The sequence below is a fragment of the Salvelinus alpinus genome, chromosome 22, assembly GCF_045679555.1.
Source record: "Salvelinus alpinus chromosome 22, SLU_Salpinus.1, whole genome shotgun sequence".
Taxonomy (NCBI): domain Eukaryota; kingdom Metazoa; phylum Chordata; class Actinopteri; order Salmoniformes; family Salmonidae; genus Salvelinus; species Salvelinus alpinus.
The window spans coordinates 7,577,537-7,598,066 of NC_092107.1; the positions used below are offsets into that span (position 1 = coordinate 7,577,537).

General features: G+C 45.5%; 1 protein-coding gene across 4 annotated transcripts in view; it reads left to right on the forward strand.

Moving 5' to 3' along the window:
* The window catches only part of LOC139548896 (neurobeachin-like), a 354,477-nt gene that overhangs the window by 326,314 nt on the left and 7,633 nt on the right, over window positions 1-20,530 (forward strand). For 2 of the 4 annotated variants that reach the window (XM_071358831.1, XM_071358833.1), the window contains 6 exons: window positions 4,246-4,413; window positions 10,306-10,395; window positions 11,692-11,884; window positions 13,573-13,644; window positions 14,064-14,219; window positions 14,332-14,502. In XM_071358831.1, coding sequence (XP_071214932.1) covers window positions 4,246-4,413; window positions 10,306-10,395; window positions 11,692-11,884; window positions 13,573-13,644; window positions 14,064-14,219; window positions 14,332-14,502 — 850 coding nt within the window. The remainder of the gene's footprint in view (window positions 1-4,245; window positions 4,414-10,305; window positions 10,396-11,691; window positions 11,885-13,572; window positions 13,645-14,063; window positions 14,220-14,331; window positions 14,503-20,530) is intronic. The other 2 variants (XM_071358832.1, XM_071358834.1) reach the window with 1 other exon arrangement.

Here is a 20,530-nt window from a genome sequence, read left to right on the forward strand (position 1 = left end):
ACACACATACACGCACTCACAATCACACACCATTACATCCATGTACACATACTATAGTGTGCAAGTAGACCCTCATGGCTGAACACACCAAGACATGGTTATAGATACGACATTATGGGGGGGTTCTACAGTGTTATTGGGGGCAGGACAAGGGGTATGGGGTATGGGGTAGAACACACTTGACCTTTTCAGCAGGAGTGACAGAGCTTTAGGGAGGGGTGGGGGAGGGAGGTAGGGGTGGTGGTGGGGGTTAGCGGCTAGCAGAGGTGACCTTTCACTAAGCTCTTCTCTATTCTACTCCTCTCCTCTCTCCCTCTGCTCTCCTCCTCTTGTCTACTGCCTGGTCAGCTACATCTATATCAGCCCAGCACACAGGGAGGAGGGAGATTGGGGAGGACAGGCACAGAGAGGAGGAGGGAGATGGAGGTTGGGACAGATAGGTGGGGGGGGACAGATTTGAGGGGGGCCAGATAGGAGGAGGGAGGTGGAGGGGGGGACAGATAGGAGGAGGGAGGTGGAGGAGGGGACAGATAGGAGGAGGGGGGTGGAGGGGCAGGCCTTGGCGGGGTGCGGGGGGTGGGCACTGTGTTCTTATCCTCTTATCTTGCAGATATTAGTATACATGCGGAATCCGTGGATGGATACCTAGAGAATCATCATCTTTACTCTCCATCTCTGTCCTCAGTCATCCTGCTGGTAGACAGTGTTTCAGATCTCACTATAGCGTTCTTCATTTTCTGCTTCCCTCTTACTTTACCTTTTATTTTATTTCCGTCTCTCTCTCTCGCTCTCTCTCCGTCCCTCCGCCACCCTCCCTCCACCCCTCCTCCCTCCAGTTCCCATCTTTGCATGTGCCTGATTCAATCGTGGTGACATGCCCCGTGGCTAGTTCAGGTCCCTCTGTGTTCGTCTCTGTCTGTGTGCTCTAGTTAGCTCCACTCTGTTGGTAGAGGCTGTTATTGTCCTGTGGGAGGGAGAGTGTAAAGTCCTGCAGCATGTCTCTATACATATCAGGTGCTAGAGTTGTAGTGTGTGGCCACTGGGTTGACAATAAGCGCAATAATAATGTAAGCACTAAATTTACCATAGTGATGTAACACAACATTAATACTGTCTATCATAGTGATGTAACACAACATTAATACTGTCTATCATAGTGATGTAACACAAAAGTAACACTGTCTACCATAGTAATATAACACAACAGTAACACTGTCTACTATAGTGATGTAACACAACAGTAACACTGTCTACCATAGTGATGTAACACAACAGTAACACTGTCTACCATAGTGATGTAACGCAACAGTAACACTGTCTACCATGGTGATGTAACGCAACAGTAACACTGTCTACCATAGTGATGTAACAGAACTGTAACACTGTATACCATAGTGATGTAACACAACAGTAACACTGTCTACCATAGTGATGTAACACAACAGTAACACTGTCTACCATAGTGATGTAACGCAACAGTAACACTGTCTGCCATAGTGATGTAACACATCAGTAACACTGTCTACCATAATGATCTAACAGAACTGTAACACAGTATACCATAGTGATGTAACACAACAGTAACACTGTCTACCATAGTGATGTAACACAACAGTAACACTGTCTACCATAGTGATGTAACACAACAGTAACACTGTCTACCATAGTGATGTAACACAACAGTAACACTGTCTACCATAGTGATGTAACACAACAGTAACACTGTCTACCATAGTGATGTAACACAACAGTAACACTGTCTACTATAGTGATGTAACACAACATTAATACTTTCTACCATAGTGATGTAACACAACAGTAACACTGTCTACCATAGTGATGTAACACAACAGTAATACTGTCTACCATAGTGATGTAACACAACAGTAACACTATCTACCATAGTGATGTAACACAACAGTAACACTGTCTCCGTAGTGATGTAACACAATAGTAACACTGTCTACCATAGTGATGTAACAGAACTGTAACACTGTCTACCATAGTGATGTAACACAACAGTAACACTGTCTACCATAGTGATGTAACACAACAGTAATACTGTCTACCATAGTGATGTAACACAACAGTAATATTGTCTACCATAGTGATGTAACACAACAGTAACACTATCTACCATAGTGATGTAACACAACAGTAACACTGTCTACCATAGTGATGTAACACAACAGTAACACTGTCTGCCATAGTGATGTAACACAACAGTAACACTGTCTCCGTAGTGATGTAACACAATAGTAACACTGTCTACCATAGTGATGTAACAGAACTGTAACACTGTCTACCATAGTGATGTAACACAACAGTAACACTGTCTACCATAGTGATGTAACGCAACAGTAACACTGTCTACCATAGTGATGTAACACAACAGTAACACTGTCTACTATAGTGATGTAACACAACATTAATACTGTCTATCATAGTGATGTAACACAACAGTAACACTGTCTACCATAGTGATGTAACACAACAGTAATAATGTCTACCATAGTGATGTAACACAACAGTAACACTGTCTACCATAGTGGTGTAACACAACAGTACCACTGTCTACCATAGTGATGTAACACTGTGTGCTATTGTGATGTAAAACAACAGTAACACTGTCTACCATAGTGATGTAACACAACAATAATAATGTCTACCATAGTGATGTAACACAACAGTAACACTGTGTGCTATTGTGATGTAACACAACAGTAACACTGTCTACCATAGTGATGTAACACAACAGTAACACTGTCTACCATGGTGATGTAACACAACAGTAACACTGTCTACCATAGTGATGTAACGCAACAGTAACACTGTCTACCATAGTGATGTAACACAACAGTAACATTGTCTACCATAGTGATGTAACACAACAGTAAAACTGTCTACCATAGTGATGTAACACAACAGTAACATTGTCTACCATAGTGATGTAACACAACAGTAACATTGTCTACCATAGTGATGTAACAGAACTGTAACACTGTCTACCATAGTGTTGTAACACAACAGTAACATTGTCTACCATAGTGATGTAACACAACAGTAACACTGTCTTCCGTAGCGATGTAACACAACAGTAACACTGTCTACCATAGTGATGTAACACAACAGTAACACTGTCTACCATAGTGATGTAACACAACAGTAACACTGTCTACCATAGTGATGTAACATAACAGTAACACTGTATACCATAGTGATGTAACAGAACTGTAACACTTGTCTACCATGGTGATGTAACACAACAGTAACCTTGTCTACCATGGTGATGTAACACAACAGTAACATTGTCTACCATGGTGATGTAACACAACAGTAACACTGTCTACCATAGTTATGTAACACAACAGTAACACTGTCTACCATAGGGGCCAGTGTAAACTACAGGAATGCTGTAGTTATCTTTAGGTTGATATCTTATCTAAAACACACCCAAGAAATACATTTTCCTCTCTGTACACACACGGCTTACAGTAAAGTGGATCTCCATTAGTATTGAACAGCTCCATGAGAAAGATGGCTAGTCATTGTTTTTAATAGACAGAGAAGAAACATGATACCTGGCTGATATCAGGCTGGAGGCATTAAACCGGCTCTCCTGAGGCTCATCCTGTTTATTAAGCTGCGTCCCAAATGATAGCACCCTATTCTCTATCTAGCTAGTGCCTTACTTTTGATGAGAACCCTGGTCAAATATATAGGACTATATAGGGACGTGGATTTTATCACAGTCTGGCTGGAGAGAGAATAGCTGCTATCAAAACTCAGGAGTCTAATATCACTGAATGCTTTAGTTTCAACAGTAGTGTTCCTCCCTGTTTGACCACAACTAGTGCAGTGGGGTTTATGTGTTGAGTAGTGCAGTGATGTTGTCAGTTGTATGTACAGTAACATAGACTGTGTGTGTAGTGTAGCGCGTGTTGAGTTATGTGGTGTGTGTTATTTTTTCCCTTGTATGTATTGTTGTGTGTGTACATTGTGTTTTCATGCTGCTGGCTGCCTTTATCCTCTACTCACCCTGTGTGTGTGTGTGTGTGTGTGTGTGTGTGTGTGTGTGTGTGTGTGTGTGTGTGTGTGTGTGTGTGTGTGTGTGTGTGTGTGTGTGTGTGTGTGTGTGTGTGTGTGTGTGTGTGTGTGTGTGTGTGTGTTAAAGTATGTGTACTGTGTGTGTTTTCATGCTGCTGGGTGCCTTTCCCCTCTAACCCTGCCTGTGTGTTCTGACAGGCCCTGGAAAGTGAGTTCGTGTCATGTCAGCTGCATCAGTGGGTTGACCTTATTTTCGGCTACAAGCAGCGTGGGCCCGAGGCGGTGCGCGCCCTCAATGTCTTTCACCACCTGACCTACGAGGGTTCCGGTAGCCTGGACAGCATCACTGACCCCGCCCTCAGAGAGGTACGCCTTGACACGACACGCTACGATATGCACGTCACTGTCACCATGGACACCAAACCCCACTCCTCCCATCTACCCAGCTCCACCATAGATAGATAGTGCTGCTTCTGTCTGGGTTCCGTTCAGTTAATATATTTGGTATTTCACAGGAATTTGTCTATCAAACCATAATCATTTACAGACAACAGGACATAGATGACAACAACCACATAAAACACATATAGAGTACACACAGATATGGGTTTACAGTATAGTTGTTGCAAATACATGATCAATACAGTACAAAGTCAAGGGTAGCTTTATTTACTATCTCTCATTCACTCCATTTACACTTGACATTATTCTTTACTACTCCTATATTACCGCAGACTCACTCACTCACTCACTCACTCACTCACTCACTCACTCACTCACTCACTCACTCACACCCAGGTCAATGAATGTTAGTCTGAAGTGTTGTTTGATATAAATCATCAAGGGGTCATCTAGTGAATAGACATGGGAGTGAATCCTCTAATTTACATTTAATTAATTGACTAGATCTGAACTGTTCTCTGAGCGACAGGAAGCTGTGAATAGCTTAATTGCAGAGAGAGAGAAAGAGGGGAGGTGGTAGAGGGGGAAGAAGAGAGAAACCGAGGTAGGGAGAGAGAGGGAGGTAGAGAGAGGGAGGTAGAGAGAGAGAGAGGGAGGTAGAGAGAGAGAGGGAGGGAGGTAGAGAGAGAGGGAGGTAGAGAAAGAGAGAGGGGTAGAGAGCGCAAGGAAGAGGAGGTAGAATGAGAGAGAGGTAGAGCGGGAGAGGAGGAGGTAGAGAGAGGGTGGTAGAAAGAGCAAGAGGAGGAGGTAGAGAGAGAGGAAGGTAGAGAGAGAGCAGGAGAGCGAGGGAGAGGGAGGAAGAGAGAGAGAGGGAGGTAGAAAGAAGTAGAGTGAGGGAGAGAGAGAGGGAGGTATATAGAGAGAGGGAGGTATAGAGAGAGACAGGGAGGTAGAGAGAGAGAGAGAGGGAGGGAGAGGAGGAGGTAGAAGGAGAGGGAGGTAGAGCGGGAGAGGAGGAGGTAGAGAGAGGGCGGTAGAAAGAGAGGGAGGTAGAGAGCGAGAGGAGGAGGTAGAGAGAGAGGAAGGTAGAGAAAGAGAAAGCAGGAGAGCGAGGGAGAGGAGGTAGAGAGAGAGGGAGGGAGAAGGAGAGGTTAGTATAGATAGGGAATGCAAGGGAGAGGGAGATAGATAGGTCGAGAGGAGGAGGAGGAGAGCTGAGACTACAGCAGTAGCAGCTGGCATGCAGCAGCAGTGTGGTGTTTCCAGTGTGATCTCCTCTCCCTGTGATATCCACCATCTGCCGTCTGCAAAACAACTCATTTATATCCCGTCACTTCCCGGGCCGCCTTTATCTATCAAGTGACCACTATGCAAATCACTCAGCTGCCTAATTACCAAACAATATGGACAACGGCTTTGGTTTTCATTATTTCCTCTCATGCTTTTTCAGACAATGGCAATTATTGGAGTCATCTGGCTGTGAGGTTTTGGAAGCTGTCTGTCTGCCACCCTGCGAGGCGATAGTGTTAGAATGGGAGCTGACTGTGTAGCTTCATACTGCCTAATGGTGGTGACCAGTTGATGTTGTCTCCTTTCTGACATGTGTCTGTGTGTGTTGGAGGGAGGACTCAGCTAAATGCAACAGATATGATAAGTACTAATGAAGGTATGCCTGAATGCCGTGAGTCCTTCGTCAGATCCTCCTATTCTTACTCCATAGCAGGGGAATAATTACTGTCTGTCATTTACTCAGAGATCAGAAACCTAAGGTCAAGTCTGCAAAACAACAAATTCATCTGTGAGAGATAATATGTAGCTCAAGGAAGAAAGTTTCAATGCTTCAGACAATAGACCTTCTATCTCAAGCACTACAATTAACGATAGACATAAACCTGCATCCCACATGGCACTCTATTCCCTACACAGTGCACTACTTTTGAGCAGAGCCCTATGGGAAAAGGCTGCCTTTTGGGATGCATCCCAAGGATAGATTTGGCTGATAATGATGGAAGTGGTGGGATCCCTGTGTGGAGATGCTCCCAGTCAAAGGATCCCATCATGGTTTGATTTCAGCTGACCCACCAGCCAGTCAGCCAGCCAGTCTATCAGTCAGCCAGCCAGCCAGTCTATCAGTCAGCCAGCCAGCCTATCAGTCAGCCAGCCAGTCTATCAGTCAGCCAGCCAGCCTATCAGTTAGTCAGTCAGTCAGCCATTCTGAGTGGATGTGCTCATTGGCTCCAAAACATTCTGGGATGTGCTGATTGGTTCCAGAACTTTCTGAGATGTGCTGATTGACTCCAAAACATTCTGGGATGTGTTGATTGGTTCCAGAACTTTCTGAGATGTGCTGATTGACTCCAAAACATTCTGGGATGTGTTGATTGGCTCCAGAACATTTTAGGATGTGTTGATTGGCTTCAGGCAGGTACTGGTTCATACCTGTCTGACAGGTGCAACCGCAGGTCTGACATTAACCACTGCAATTATGGCATTAAAATGTCAAGGAATTAGAAAGTCCGAATGAGAGATAATCATTCCTCTGACTAGGTGTCAGATTAGACTGGCTGATGGCGGCTGCTGTTAAATGCGTCCGGTCCACCCGGGCTGTTGTTGGCTAAGACAGGCGTCCGGGCCGTGGTTGGCTGAGGGCACAGTGACAGGTCTACTGGGCGCGCTGCTGGAACAGCAGTCCTACTACAGCCTTGATGTCGATCCTGACAGCCTTCTCATATGGAAAACATGACAGCAGCCCCCTGATACAGACCCTGCTGTGTCACTCAGGCATAAACAGACAAATTATTCATCAGTGAGGCTGTTCTTCTGCAGACAGCCAGTCACACAGCCTCCAGTTAGAAGGCCCATTACTGCCTATTGAAGGGACAAACAACATGGGGGGGGATGTGTGCTAGCCCAATGAAGGTGTCCTTGTGATGACAGAAGCTTTGAAGCTGCTTTCATTATGCTTACCGCAGTCACCTAGCCGTGGTAGCAGCCCTGCCATGCTGGTGTTTAAATAGTTGACCTCAACTATAAGAAGATCCCTTGATAAGCTATACATAACTTAAAAGACACAGATTCCTGGTGATGGTAGCTGTGGCTGTGACAACATTGTTAGAGACAAGCCGGTGTACTTCTACATACGGTAGTTCACATGTCAACTCAGAGACGGTCATTCCCAGAGACACTTCAGGCTAACTTCTGTCTGTGGTGAAAGGATTGCCTACAGCCAATCCACACTGGCTCATCTCAAAGTCACTAACATTGTTCCAATGACAATGGGGAATGTTAACTTCATAACGTGTTAACTTCATAACCTCACAACAAGGTTTTAATAGTGGAATTCAAAACATCTCCTTTGGCTTTGTGTGGGTGCGGGTAGTGCCTTGGTTAAAGTTTGTGCGTCAATGTTTCTTACAGATCCTTTAGAATGTAATTATATGATAATTAAGAACTAGAGTCATCACACTTCCAGAGGAAAACTCTGATCTCAACTCCACAGAGAAACACAATCTATTCATATGACCCATCCGTGTTGATTTGGTGTGTGGAGCATTCATTCTATGTGGGTGAAAGGTGATGCATACCTGACGAACAGGAGTTCGTTAGTTCCTACTTCCCAGGTACAATGAGTCAGTACTATACCACGCATTATACCTGTCTGTCTGTTGTCCATCCCCCTGCCCGCCCGTCCATCCGTCTGTCTGCCCCCCAGGCCAGGTGATAGCTGCTGATACACCTGTGTGTCCATCCCCCTGCCCGCCCGTCCATCCGTCGGTCTGCGCCCCAGGCCAGGTGATAGCTGCTGATACACCTGTGTGTTCATCCCCCTGCCCGCCCGTCCATCCGTCTGTCTGCCCCCCAGGCCAGGTGATAGCTGCTGATACACCTGTGTGTTCATCCCCCTGCCCGCCCGTCCATCCGTCTGTCTGCCCCCCAGGCCAGGTGATAGCTGCTGATACACCTGTGTGTTCATCCCCCTGCCCGCCCGTCCATCCGTCTGTCTGCCCCCCAGGCCAGGTGATAGCTGCTGATACACCTGTGTGTTCATCCCCCTGCCCACCCGTCCATCCGTCTGTCTGCCCCCCAGGCCAGGTGATAGCTGCTGATACACCTGTGTGTTCATCCAGGCAGGTTGGTTGATGCTGGGAGCTACATCAGCAGATAGTTACGCAATACGTGCCACTTATCAGCCAAAAGACAAGCAGGGCCTTAAAGCAGGCGGTCTGTAAATGAATGAACTGCCTGTTAAGTCTTCTAGATGGCTGTTGAGATACAGGTGATTTTCTGACACACCAACCGCAGAGAGGATTAGCGCTATTGGCATGTTGTTGTGATGGTCGGGAGAAAACATGTACTTCAGATAACCTTCAATCACTCTGCTCTCTGTCTCTCTCTCTGCTCTTTCTCTCTCTCTCTCTCTCTCTCTCTCTCTCTCTCTCTCTGCTCTCTCTTTCTCTCTCTGCTCTCTGTCTCTCTCTCTCTGCTCTCTGTCTCTCTCTCTGCTCTTTCTCTCTCTCTCTCTCTCTCTCTCTGCTCTCTCTCTGCTATTTTCTCTCCCTCTCTCTCTGCTCTCTCTCCCTCTCTCTCTCTCTCTGCTCTCTCTCTGCTATTTTCTCTCCCTCTCTCTCTGCTCGCACTCTTTCTTTGCCTATGGAAATATAGCAGTTGTACACGGTCAACGTTCTCCAGGAGAACCAAAATAATTATTCTGTACATTTTTTCTGATGTCTTCCACATGGCCCTCTGGTTCTTTCTGATCTCTGGATCAGATTTCGCTATGTGAATAGACGTGGTGACCCTGACCCCAGCCCTCACCTAAAATAGCTATAATGGGACTAGGTTATTACTTGACGGACTGCGTAGTAAAGAACCACTGACTGATAATGGTTGCCAAATGTGCTCGCCGCTCTACGACTCATGGGAAACATCCACTGGTGTCCTACAATGTTCAACTGACCAGGGGGCTTCACCTCTCTGGTGCTATGCATGATGGGAAGTGACCTGGGGATTGTGGGTAGATGGTCCTGGCTAAGGATCACCTTCTACCCAGAACACATTGCTCCCACTATGGCATGTGGTTGCCAATGGAAGCTGTAGATACTGAGTTGTGTGTACTGTCTAGTACTGCATGTGTGTGCATTTGCTCTCTGCCTTTGTTCCAGGGCCAATAACATGGACGTGGGGCTTGCTGCAGTCTTAGCATCATGTCAGTCCAGGTTAGCGTCAGTGTGGAGGGTCCCGGGATGGGAATGGTTAACTGAAGCATGTTAATAGGGAAAGGGTTGTCTCTTCCATACTAACACTTGGATGACTCTGCAGGCTGAGAGGGGAGGAAATGGGGAGAAAGGGGGGAGGATCTAGGCGAATTGTCAGTGCACCCCTCTCGTCCCTCTACGCCCCTCCTCGGAGGCACGGCTGAGTTAGGATTTGCTTGCATTGTCAACTAACGCATTGACCCATCACTTTGATGATTATTGATAGTGACAGCAGTATCTCTCTTTTTCTCTCCTCTTCCTCTCTCTCTCATCTCTCTCCTCTCTCTGTCTCCCTCTCTCTGTTCATTCTCTCCTCCCCCTTTCTCTGTCTCTCTGTCTACCCTCTCCCCTGCTCTCCCCCTAAATCGCTGTCTCCCCCCTGCTCTCCCCCTCTCTATTGCTGTCTCTCCCCTTCTCTCCCCCTCTCTATCGCTGTCTCTTCCCTGCTCTCCCCCTCTCTATCGCTGTCTCTTCCCTGCTCTCCCCCTCTCTATTGCTGTCTCTCCCCTGCTCTCCCCCTCTATATCGCTGTCTATCACTGCCCCCCCCTCTCTCTCTCCCTCTCTATCGCTCGCTCTCTCTCTCCTCCCGCTCTCCTCAGGCGATGGAGCAGCAGATTCTGATTGTTGGACAGACTCCGTCTCAGTTGCTCATCGAGCCACATCCTCCTCGCAGCTCGGCCATGCACCTGGTGAGACACACAGCATGCTGGAAAAATTATTTCCACTGCGTCTCTGTCTATCTGTGTGCGTGTGTGTGTCCATGCAAGTGTGTCTCTGCATTCTAGTGTGTGTGTTTGTATGTTGTGTTTTTGGTGTGTGTGGTAGTCCCATCTCTCCATGGTGAGAGAGAGAAGATGTTGTCAGTAGGTTTCTCTATGCTCTCTTTTCTACCATGTTCTCCACTCCTTGTACCCACTCCACATTTCAACTCTCATGTATGTCTGTATTCAAGCAGGCTGCAAGAACCAGGACTAAAAAGTAGAAATGTGCAATGAAAGCATCAGAAGTCAACACAGACAATACATTTACATTTTACAAGCATTTTCATCATTAAATATCAAAACCATAACAATACCAACGCCTTACTCAGTACCAGAAAATAACTGCTACCAACAGATTTCCCATTAAATGAGCAGTTGATGTGTCTGCTGTGTAGAGCAGAGGAAAGTGTGCCCCCTGCTGGCCTAGTTCTACCACAGCAGTCAGCTGCTGTCTGAGGTCTTGTTGGTTTAGTCCTTTTTACTATCCACATACAGTCAACTAAACTGAGGGCCACGTTTTCGTAGTGCCAAAGAATTGTGCAAAAATTATCTAAATTATTTAGCACTAGGAAAATGTTGTGAAGATACATGCACATGGATGGACAACCCTTGTCCCTGATGTTTCATGTACTAACCATCTGACATATAAAACAGCTCCATCTCATGTTTCTAACCCCTGTCTGTCTTTCTGTGTGTCTGCCTGTATGTCTATGTGTACAGTATGGCTCTTCTCCCTTCTTCCTCCTCTCCCCCTCTTCCTCCCCCTCCTCATCATCCTCCCTTCTCCTCCCTACCCCCCCTTTCTCCTCCTTCCTGTCCTCATCCTGCCTCCTGTCCTCCTCCTCCGTCATTATCCTCTACCTCTTCCTCCTCCTCCTCCCCCTCCTCTTCCTCCTCCCTTCCCTCCTCTTCCCTCCTCCTCCTCCTCCTCCCTCCCATCCTCTTCCTCCTCCCTCCCTCCCCTCCTTTTCCTCTTCCCCCTCCTCCTCCCTCCTGTCCTCCTCCCTACCCTCTCCCCTCCTCCTCTTCCTCCTCCCCCCTCCTCTCCTCCCCCCTCCCTCCTCCACCATGTACATGCAGCTCCTCTGTGTCTGAACCCTGTTTTACCTCCACACTAATTACCTCTCTCCATTCTGTCCCCTTCTCTCTCATCCTCCTCCATCCCACCATCCTCCACCCTCCACCCTCCACACTCCTTGTCTTCTTCTCTCTTCTACTCAATAGTGTTTCCTTCCCCAGAGTCCTCTGATGTTTAAGGACCAGATGCAGCAGGATGTGATCATGGTGTTGAAGTTTCCCTCCAACTCCCCGGTGACCCACGTAGCAGCCAACACCCTGCCACACCTCTCTGTCCCTGCCGCTGTCACCGTCACCTGTAGCCGACTGTTCGCTGTCAACCGCTGGCACAACACCGTCGGTGAGGGGACTACACACACACAGACGCCAGAAAACACAGGCCAGAACACACATACACTCACAGGCCAGAACACACATACACACACACACACACACTCACAGGCCAGAACACACACACACACACACACACACACACACACACACACACACACACACACACACACACACACACACACACACACACACACACACACACACACACACACACACACACACACACACACACACACTCACAGGCCAGAACACACATGCTCTTGTAAAATGAATTGCGTGTTCCACCACATGTGCTACCTACCACAGCAGTGGCGCTGTAAAACCCCTCCATACCAACCAGGGCTAGTATATGCACTACAGCTGTTCAGGTCTGTAGCAGCCTGGGTATGTAGCACAGCCTGGGCCTGGGTCTGTAGCACAGCACAGCCTGGGCCTGGGTCTGTAGCACAGCACAGCCTGGGCCTGGGTCTGTAGCACAGCACAGCCTGGGCCTGGGTCTGTAGCACAGCACAGCCCGGGCCTGGGTCTGTAGCACAGCACAGCCTGGGCCTGGGTCTGTAGCACAGCACAGCCTGGGCTGAGTCTGTAGCACAGCCTGGGCCTGGGTCTGTAGCACAGCACAGCACAGCCTGGGCCTGGGTCTGTAGCACAGCCTGGGTCTGTAGCACAGCCTGGGTCTGGAGCACAGCCTGGGTCTGTAGCACAGCTTGGGTCTGTTGCAGCCTGGGTCTGGAGCACAGCCTGGGTCTGGAGCACAGCCTGGGTCTGGACAAACCAGAGTTAGCCAGCACCATCTCCACAGTCCCTAATTGTACCTGATTCCCTATATAGTCCACTTCATTTGACCAGTGCCTTACCACTGCATCATATCACCCACTCTGCTACACCCCTTGGTCAGGTGAAGAGAGTCTGAGTGTTTCCACATGTTGGTCCTCAGGCATGTGTGAACAACATTACCAACCAACACTCCAAGGAACACACACACACGCAGGTGCACAAACACATACACATATACGCACACACTAACGCAAACACACACAAACACACACACACACACACACACACACACATATATACACACTTCTCGGAAACCAAACTCACCTCAGGGTCAAGGGTCACTGCAAAGCTTACTGGGAAATTAGGCTGCGACTGCACCACATTCTCCTCACACTTCCACATCTGTCACCGGATCACACACTCATTACACACACACACGCACACACACACACACCGAGTTGAGTACCTGAGTGGAGCCTTACATTCTGTCGTTAATGACCACAGCTGCAGCTCCAATGTTATTCTGTTGGAGAGAAGAAAAGTGTTCTGGGTTCCAACAATAATGAGCAGAATAATAAGGGCTTCATATTCCCAGCATGCTGCTGTGTTTCTGCCCTCCAGTCTCCCTCCAGGGGATCATAGCTCTACTCAGCCTGACAGTCAGGAACTGAAATCAATAAGCTTCATGGAAACCTTCATGAACCAACCTCTGACCATGGAGCAGGTGCTCAGGGTGTGTGTGTGTGTGTGTGTGTGTGTGTGTGTGTGTGTGTGTGTGTGTGTGTGTGTGTGTGTGTGTGTGTGTGTGTGTGTGTGTGTGTGTGTGTGTGTGTGTGTGTGTGTGTGTGTGTGTGTGTGTGTGTGTGTGTGTGTGTGTGCACACGCATGCGTGATATATACGTGTGTGTGTGTTTCCAGGTTTGAGAGGAGCGCCAGGTTACTCCCTGGAACAGGCCCACCACCTGCCCATAGAGATGGACCCTCTGATTGGTGAGTGTAACCCTGAGGCCAGGCCAGACCATTGTACTGAATACTAACTAAGTTATCCCTCTGATTGGTGAGTGTAACCCTGAGGCCAGGCCAGACCATTGTACTGAATACTAACTAAGTTATCCCTCTGATTGGTGAGTGTAACCCTGAGGCCAGGCCAGACCATTATACTGAATACTAACTAAGTTATCCCTCTGATTGGTGAGTGTAACCCTGAGGCCAGGCCAGACCATTATACTGAATACTAACTAAGTTATCCCTCTGATTGGTGAGTGTAACCCTGAGGCCAGGCCAGACCATTGTACTGAATACTAACTAAGTTATCCCTCTGATTGGTGAGTGTAACCCTGAGGCCAGGCCAGACCGTTGTACTGAATTCTAACTAAGTTATCCCTCTGTGTGTGTGTGTGTGTGTGTAGCCAACAACACCGGGAGTAACAAGCGTCAGATCACAGACTTGGTTGATCAGAGCATCCAGATCAACACACACTGCTTTGTGGTTACCGCCGACAACCGCTACATCCTGGTCTGTGGCTTCTGGGACAAGAGCTTCAGAGTTTACTCTACTGAGACAGGTAATACTAACTACCATGGTACTACTACTATAGTACCACCATAATACTACTACTATACTATACTACTATACTACACATAGGTTTATATCATAATACTGTCTCTGTGCTGCAGGTAAGCTGACCCAGATAGTGTTTGGCCACTGGGACGTGGTGACGTGTCTGGCCCGGTCAGAGAGCTACATCGGGGGAGACTGCTACATCGTGTCAGGGTCCAGAGACGCTACTCTGCTACTGTGGTACTGGAGCGGACGACACCACATCATAGGAGACAACCCCAACAACAGTAAGTCAGAACACAAACCCGAACGATGCTGGGCCAATTGTGCGCCGCACTATGGGACTCCCAATCACGGCCGATTGTGATACAGCCTGGAATCGAACCAGAGTCTGTCTAACACTGAGATGCAGTGCCACATGTGAAGAGAAGAAGCTCTTCATATCAGCTCAAATGAATTACACCATAGTGGAGCTGGGGTTTATAAAGGTAGATTATTATATTAAAAGTCTTTGATCAGCAGTGAAACTCCAGGTTTCCATTCTGGTATTGAATGATGGACAGAGACAAGGAGCACGGCTGGTGCCAGAACGAAGCAGTTGGACGGACATTTGATTTCTCTATGCGGGCCCGTTTATTTTTCAAATGTTGTTCATGTGTGTTATAACAAAGACCATAGGTAGCTCGTGAGTTTCAAGTTTGTTGAAGCTAACAATTTATCCTACTATTTCTACCTATCTGCGTGCGTGCCAGTTATTTTATTTTGATATGCGCATTTTCGTGGAACACTTTCACTTTAATAATAACGTTTTCGTTTCTCAAAATAATTTTCATTTGGTTAATCATAAAAGTCTGAATTAAAATAATAAAAATGTCAAAGTAAAAATGCAACTAATGCAAGAGCACCAGTCTCTGCCATATGGACACATCATACACCGTGATCCATTAGCGGCTAAAGAAATTAGAGCATGGAACTCAGAGATAGACTATAGCCAATGCAGCAGTAGGCCAATAACTTCCATCGTCAACCAAGTAAAATACAAACGGCTGAAGCTGACAAATATAAACAGTAGAATATTTTTTTTTCAATTGCATTAATCTTTCCACTCTGACTGTCTGCCTCCCTTTCTATCTGTCTCGATTTGAGCTATCACTAGTTAAGTGCAACATTGTGTCAACTCAGTAGGTTACGTGCTCAGGCGTTCTCCCCCTCAACGCTTTCAGGACAGAGAAACCACACACATGCTCATTGTTCACATGGAGGACTCCAAACAAAAGACAATGAAAAAATTGGCAAAACTCCCATTGGTTATGAAATAAACCAAAACTTGTTTCTCACAAGTGTAGCAGGTTGTGAACTCTGCAAACAACGTTTCCACACTGAGAACGAGAACGGTAAATTACTGTAATACATGCGTTAACAGAAATGTATGTAACCAAATGAAAGGGATTAATAGGAGATTTACTAGGCCTTCTGGTTACATAAGAAATTGATTTAAAAAAATAAAGAATCAAAACAATTCACACAATGAACAATGTGCAAGAATTGACAGGAGACAGAGGAGCACATTCTGGAAAGTTGAGTGCATGCCATCTGGAGAGAGACGCCCATGCATTCTGGAGATAGACGCCCGTGCATTCTGGAGAGAGAGACGCCCGTGTCTTCACCACACACCTCTCCGCTTCTTGTCTTAACACTTAAAATTATACTCAAGACACATTATCTTCACACATTTTAGATAGTTTTCACTGACCGCTGCAACTCAATAATCAGCTAGGCCTATTGCCACACGCTGCCCTAATTGCTGGCTTCCCAAATAGGCACAGGCTATTTAAAAACAAATAAGCTAATGATCCTCTGTGTCTAAGTCATGCTCTATGGTAAAGTATTTTTGAATGATTTTATTTAGTACTGTGCATGAACTGGGTTCACATGGGGCTGTGGTTGAGGTGAGGGTTTTTTCATTATCTTCACTGAAGCTATTTAAGAATTTCAGATTGGTTTGTTCCAATTAGTAGAGGGGGCCGCGGCACGGTACTACAGGACAAAACACTCCAATGGTACACACACACACACACACACACACACACACACACACACACACACACACACACACACACACACACACACACACACACACACACACACACACACACACACACACACACACACACACACACACACACACACACACACACACACACACACACACACACACACACACACACACACACACACACACACACACACACACACACACACACACACACACACACACACACACACACACACACACACACACACACACACACACACACACACACACACACACACACACACACACACACACACACACACTACCTTTCTGTACTGTGCACCTTCCCTAACAAAGGAATGTTACTTCTATGGAGAGATCTTCTACTATTCACAATCAAACCAGGTTGTTTGATATCAGATATGCATCACACTTCTCAGAGTGAACATTTAAAGGAAAATTACTCCCCAAAACTACCTTTTTGTATTAGTTTCATTAGTCCATTGTTGACACAGTCTCAAGATGTTTTGCTTATCAGCAATCAAGTTTTCAAGATATGTAACTTTCAAAATTCATCAATACTCATATGATGCAAAACTCAGCATCATGTGATGCAAAATGCATCAAATGGGAATGATTTCTGTATCTTGAAAACTTGATTGTTGACAAGCAGAACATTTTGGGACTATGCTAACAATGGACTAATGTAACTAATACCAAAATATCGTTTTTGGGTGGAGTTTTCCTTTAACATTTTTGGGATAGGGGGCAGAATTTTCACTTTTGGATGAATAACGTGCTCAGAGTGAACTGCCTCCTACTCTGTCCCAGATGCTAATATATGCATATTATTATTACTATTGGGTAGAAAACACTCTGAAGTTTCTAAAACTGTTTGAATGAGGTCTGTGAGTATAACAGAACTCATATGGCAGGCGAAATCCTGAGAAAAATCCAACCAGGAAGTGGGATATCTGAGATTGGTCGATTTTCAACTCAGTCCCTATTGAATGCACAGTAGGATATGGATCTGTTTGCACTTCCTACGGCTTCCACTAGATGTCACCCGTCTTTAGAAACTCGAATGAGGCTTCTACTGTGTTGTGGGGCTGAATAAGAGGGGAATGAGTCAGGTTACTGGCAGAGAGCCATTTCCTGGTCACGCGCATTTCACATGATAGCGACCTGTGTTCCATTGCTTCTCTACATACGAAGGAATTCTCCGGTTGGAACGTTATTGAATATTTATGATAACAACATCCTAAAGATTGATTCTATACTTAGTTTGACAAGTTTATTCGACCTGTAATATAACTTTTTGAAGTTTTCGTCCGACGTTCGCCTGGACCTGCACGAGCGTTTGGATATGTGTACTAAACGTGCTAACAAAAATAGCTACTTGGACATAACAACAAAACAACAATTTATTGGGAAACAACAATTTATTGTGGAACTAGGATTCCTGGGAGTGCATTCTGATGAAGATCATCAAAGGTAAGGGAATATTTATAATGTAATTTAGTATTTCTTTTGACTCCAACATGGCGGAGAATTTTCTTTTCTTTCTGAGCTCCATCTCAGATTATTGCATGGTTTGCTTTTTCCGTAAAGTTTTTTTTAAATCTAACACAGCGGTTGCATTAAGAACAAGTGTATCTTTAATTCTATGTAAAACATGTATCTTTCATTAAAGTTTCTGATGAGTATTTCTGTTATTTGATGTGGCTCTCAGCAATTTCTCCGGATATTTTGGAGGCATTTCTGAACATGGCGCCAATGTAAACTGAGATTTTTGGATATAAATATGCACATTATCGAACAAAACATACATGTATTGTGTAACATGATGTCCTATGAGTGTCATCTGATGAAGATCATCAAAGGTTGGTGATTAATTTTATCTCTATTTCTGCTTTTTGTGACTCCTATCTTTGGCTGGAAAAATGGCTGTGTGTTTTTTTGACTTGGTGGTGATCTAACATAATCATATGTTGTGCTTTCGCTGTAAAGCATTTTTGAAATCAGACACGATGGGTAGATTAACAAGATTTTTATCTTTCATTTGCTGTATTGGACTTGTTAATGTGTGAAAGTTACATATTTCAAAAAAATATTTTTGAATTTCCCGCGCTGCCTTTTCAGCAGAATGTTGTCGAGGGGAACGCATGTCCTAGACAGGTTTTAAGCTGCTCATTTCTATAGATGAAACACATAGTAGTCTTCAGTAGCTATATATTAGCTATTTAGTTGTATGATTTTTATAAAGCAATGAATCATTATCAGTTATGATACAATTTTAAGATTAAAGTTAATACTTTTTATCAGATTTCAGTGCACAGCGCTCTAGAGGCTGTAGAAATTAAAAGTTAGGAGAGTATTATATTTGACAATGTTGATGTTGTAAACCGCAGCAGGGAGAGAACAGTGCCCTCTAGTGTTGCAACTACATCGGCCTGCATCTGTCCTAAAACCTGGGGCCTCATTTATCAAAAGTGCATGCGCACACAAAAGACTCTAAACCTTGCGTGCACCAGTTTTCCTATGAAGGTTGCTATTTATAAATGTTGAACTTGATGTGAAAGTTTGCCTATCCACACAAATCTCAGACCATGATCATGCATAACATCTAGTGGTTAATCAACTGTATTGCAAGCAAATATTGTTATTTTGAAGAAAATTGAGGTGTTTGATGCGGAGAAATTGTTATAATGGTAGGCTAATAAAAACATTAAAACAGGCCTAATTATAACAAATGCATTTGCCATTGGTAAGGAGATCACATAGCAGCATGTAGACTAATGTGTTTATTTTACTTTTATTATACGGTGCATTCGGACGGTATTCAGACCCCTTGCCATTTTCTACATTTTGTCACGTTAAAATCCTCATCAATCTACACACAATACCCCACAATGACGAAGTGAAAACAGGTATTTATGCATTTTTGCAAATGTATAAAAAAATGTAAACAGATACCTTATTTACATAAGTATTCAGACCCTTTGCTATGAGACTCGAAATTGAGCTCAGGTGCATCCTGTTTTCATTGATCATCCTTGAGATGTTTCTACAACTTGATTGGAGTCCAACTGTGGTAAATTCAATTGATTGGACATGATTTGGAAAAGCATCCACCTGTCTATATAAGGTCCCACCGTTGACAGTGCATGTCAGAGCAAAAACCAAGCCATGAGGTCGAAGGACTTGTCCGTAGAGCTCCGAGACAGGATTTTGTCGAGGCACAGATCTGGGGAAGGATACCAAAAAATGTCTGCAGCATTGAAGGTCCCCAAGAACACAGTGGCCTCCATCATTCTTAATTGAAAGAAGTTTGGAACAACCAAGACTCTTCCTAGAGCTGACCGCATGGCCAAACTGAGCAATCGGAGGAGAAGGGCCTTGGTCAGGGAGGTCACCAAGAACCCAATGGTCACTCTGACAGAGCTCCAGAGTTCCTCTATGGAGATGGGAGAACCTTCCAGAAGGACAACCATCTCTGCAGCACTCCACCAATCAGGCCTCTATGGTAGAGTGTCCAGATGGAAGCCACTCCTCAGTAAAAGGCACATGACAGCCCGCTTGGAGTTTGCCAAAAGGCACCTAAAGACTCTCAGACCATGAGAAACAAGATTCTTTGCTCTGATGAAACCAAGATTGAACTCTTTGGCCTGAATGCCAAGTGTCACGTCTGGAGGAAACCTGGCACCATCACTACGGTGAAGCATGGTGGTGGCAGCATCATGTTGTGGGGGTGTTTTTCAGCGGTAGGGACTGGGAGACTAGTCAGGATCGAGGGAAAGATGAACAGAGCAAAGTACAGAGAGATCCTTGATGAAAGCCTGCTCCAGAGTGCTCAGGACCTCAGACTGGGGCGAAGATGCACCTTCCCAACAGAACAGCGACTCTAAGCACACAGCCAAGACAACGCAGGAGTGGCTTCGGGACAAGTCTCTGAATGTCCTTGAGTGGCCCAGCCAAAGCCCGGACTTGAACAGAATCGAACATCTCTGGAGAGACCTGAAAATAGCTGTAGATAGATCCTCTCAAGCTCCCCATCCAACCTGACAGAGCTTGAGAGGATCTGCAGAGAAGAATGGGAGAAACTCCCGAAATACAGGTGTGCCACGTTTGTAGTGTCATACCCAAGAAGACTCGAGGATGTAATCGCTGCCAAAGGTGCTTCAACAAAGTACTGAGTTAAGGGTCTGGGTACTTCTGTAAATGTGATATTTATTTTATACTTTTGCAAAAGAATCTATGCTTTGTCATAATGGGGTTTT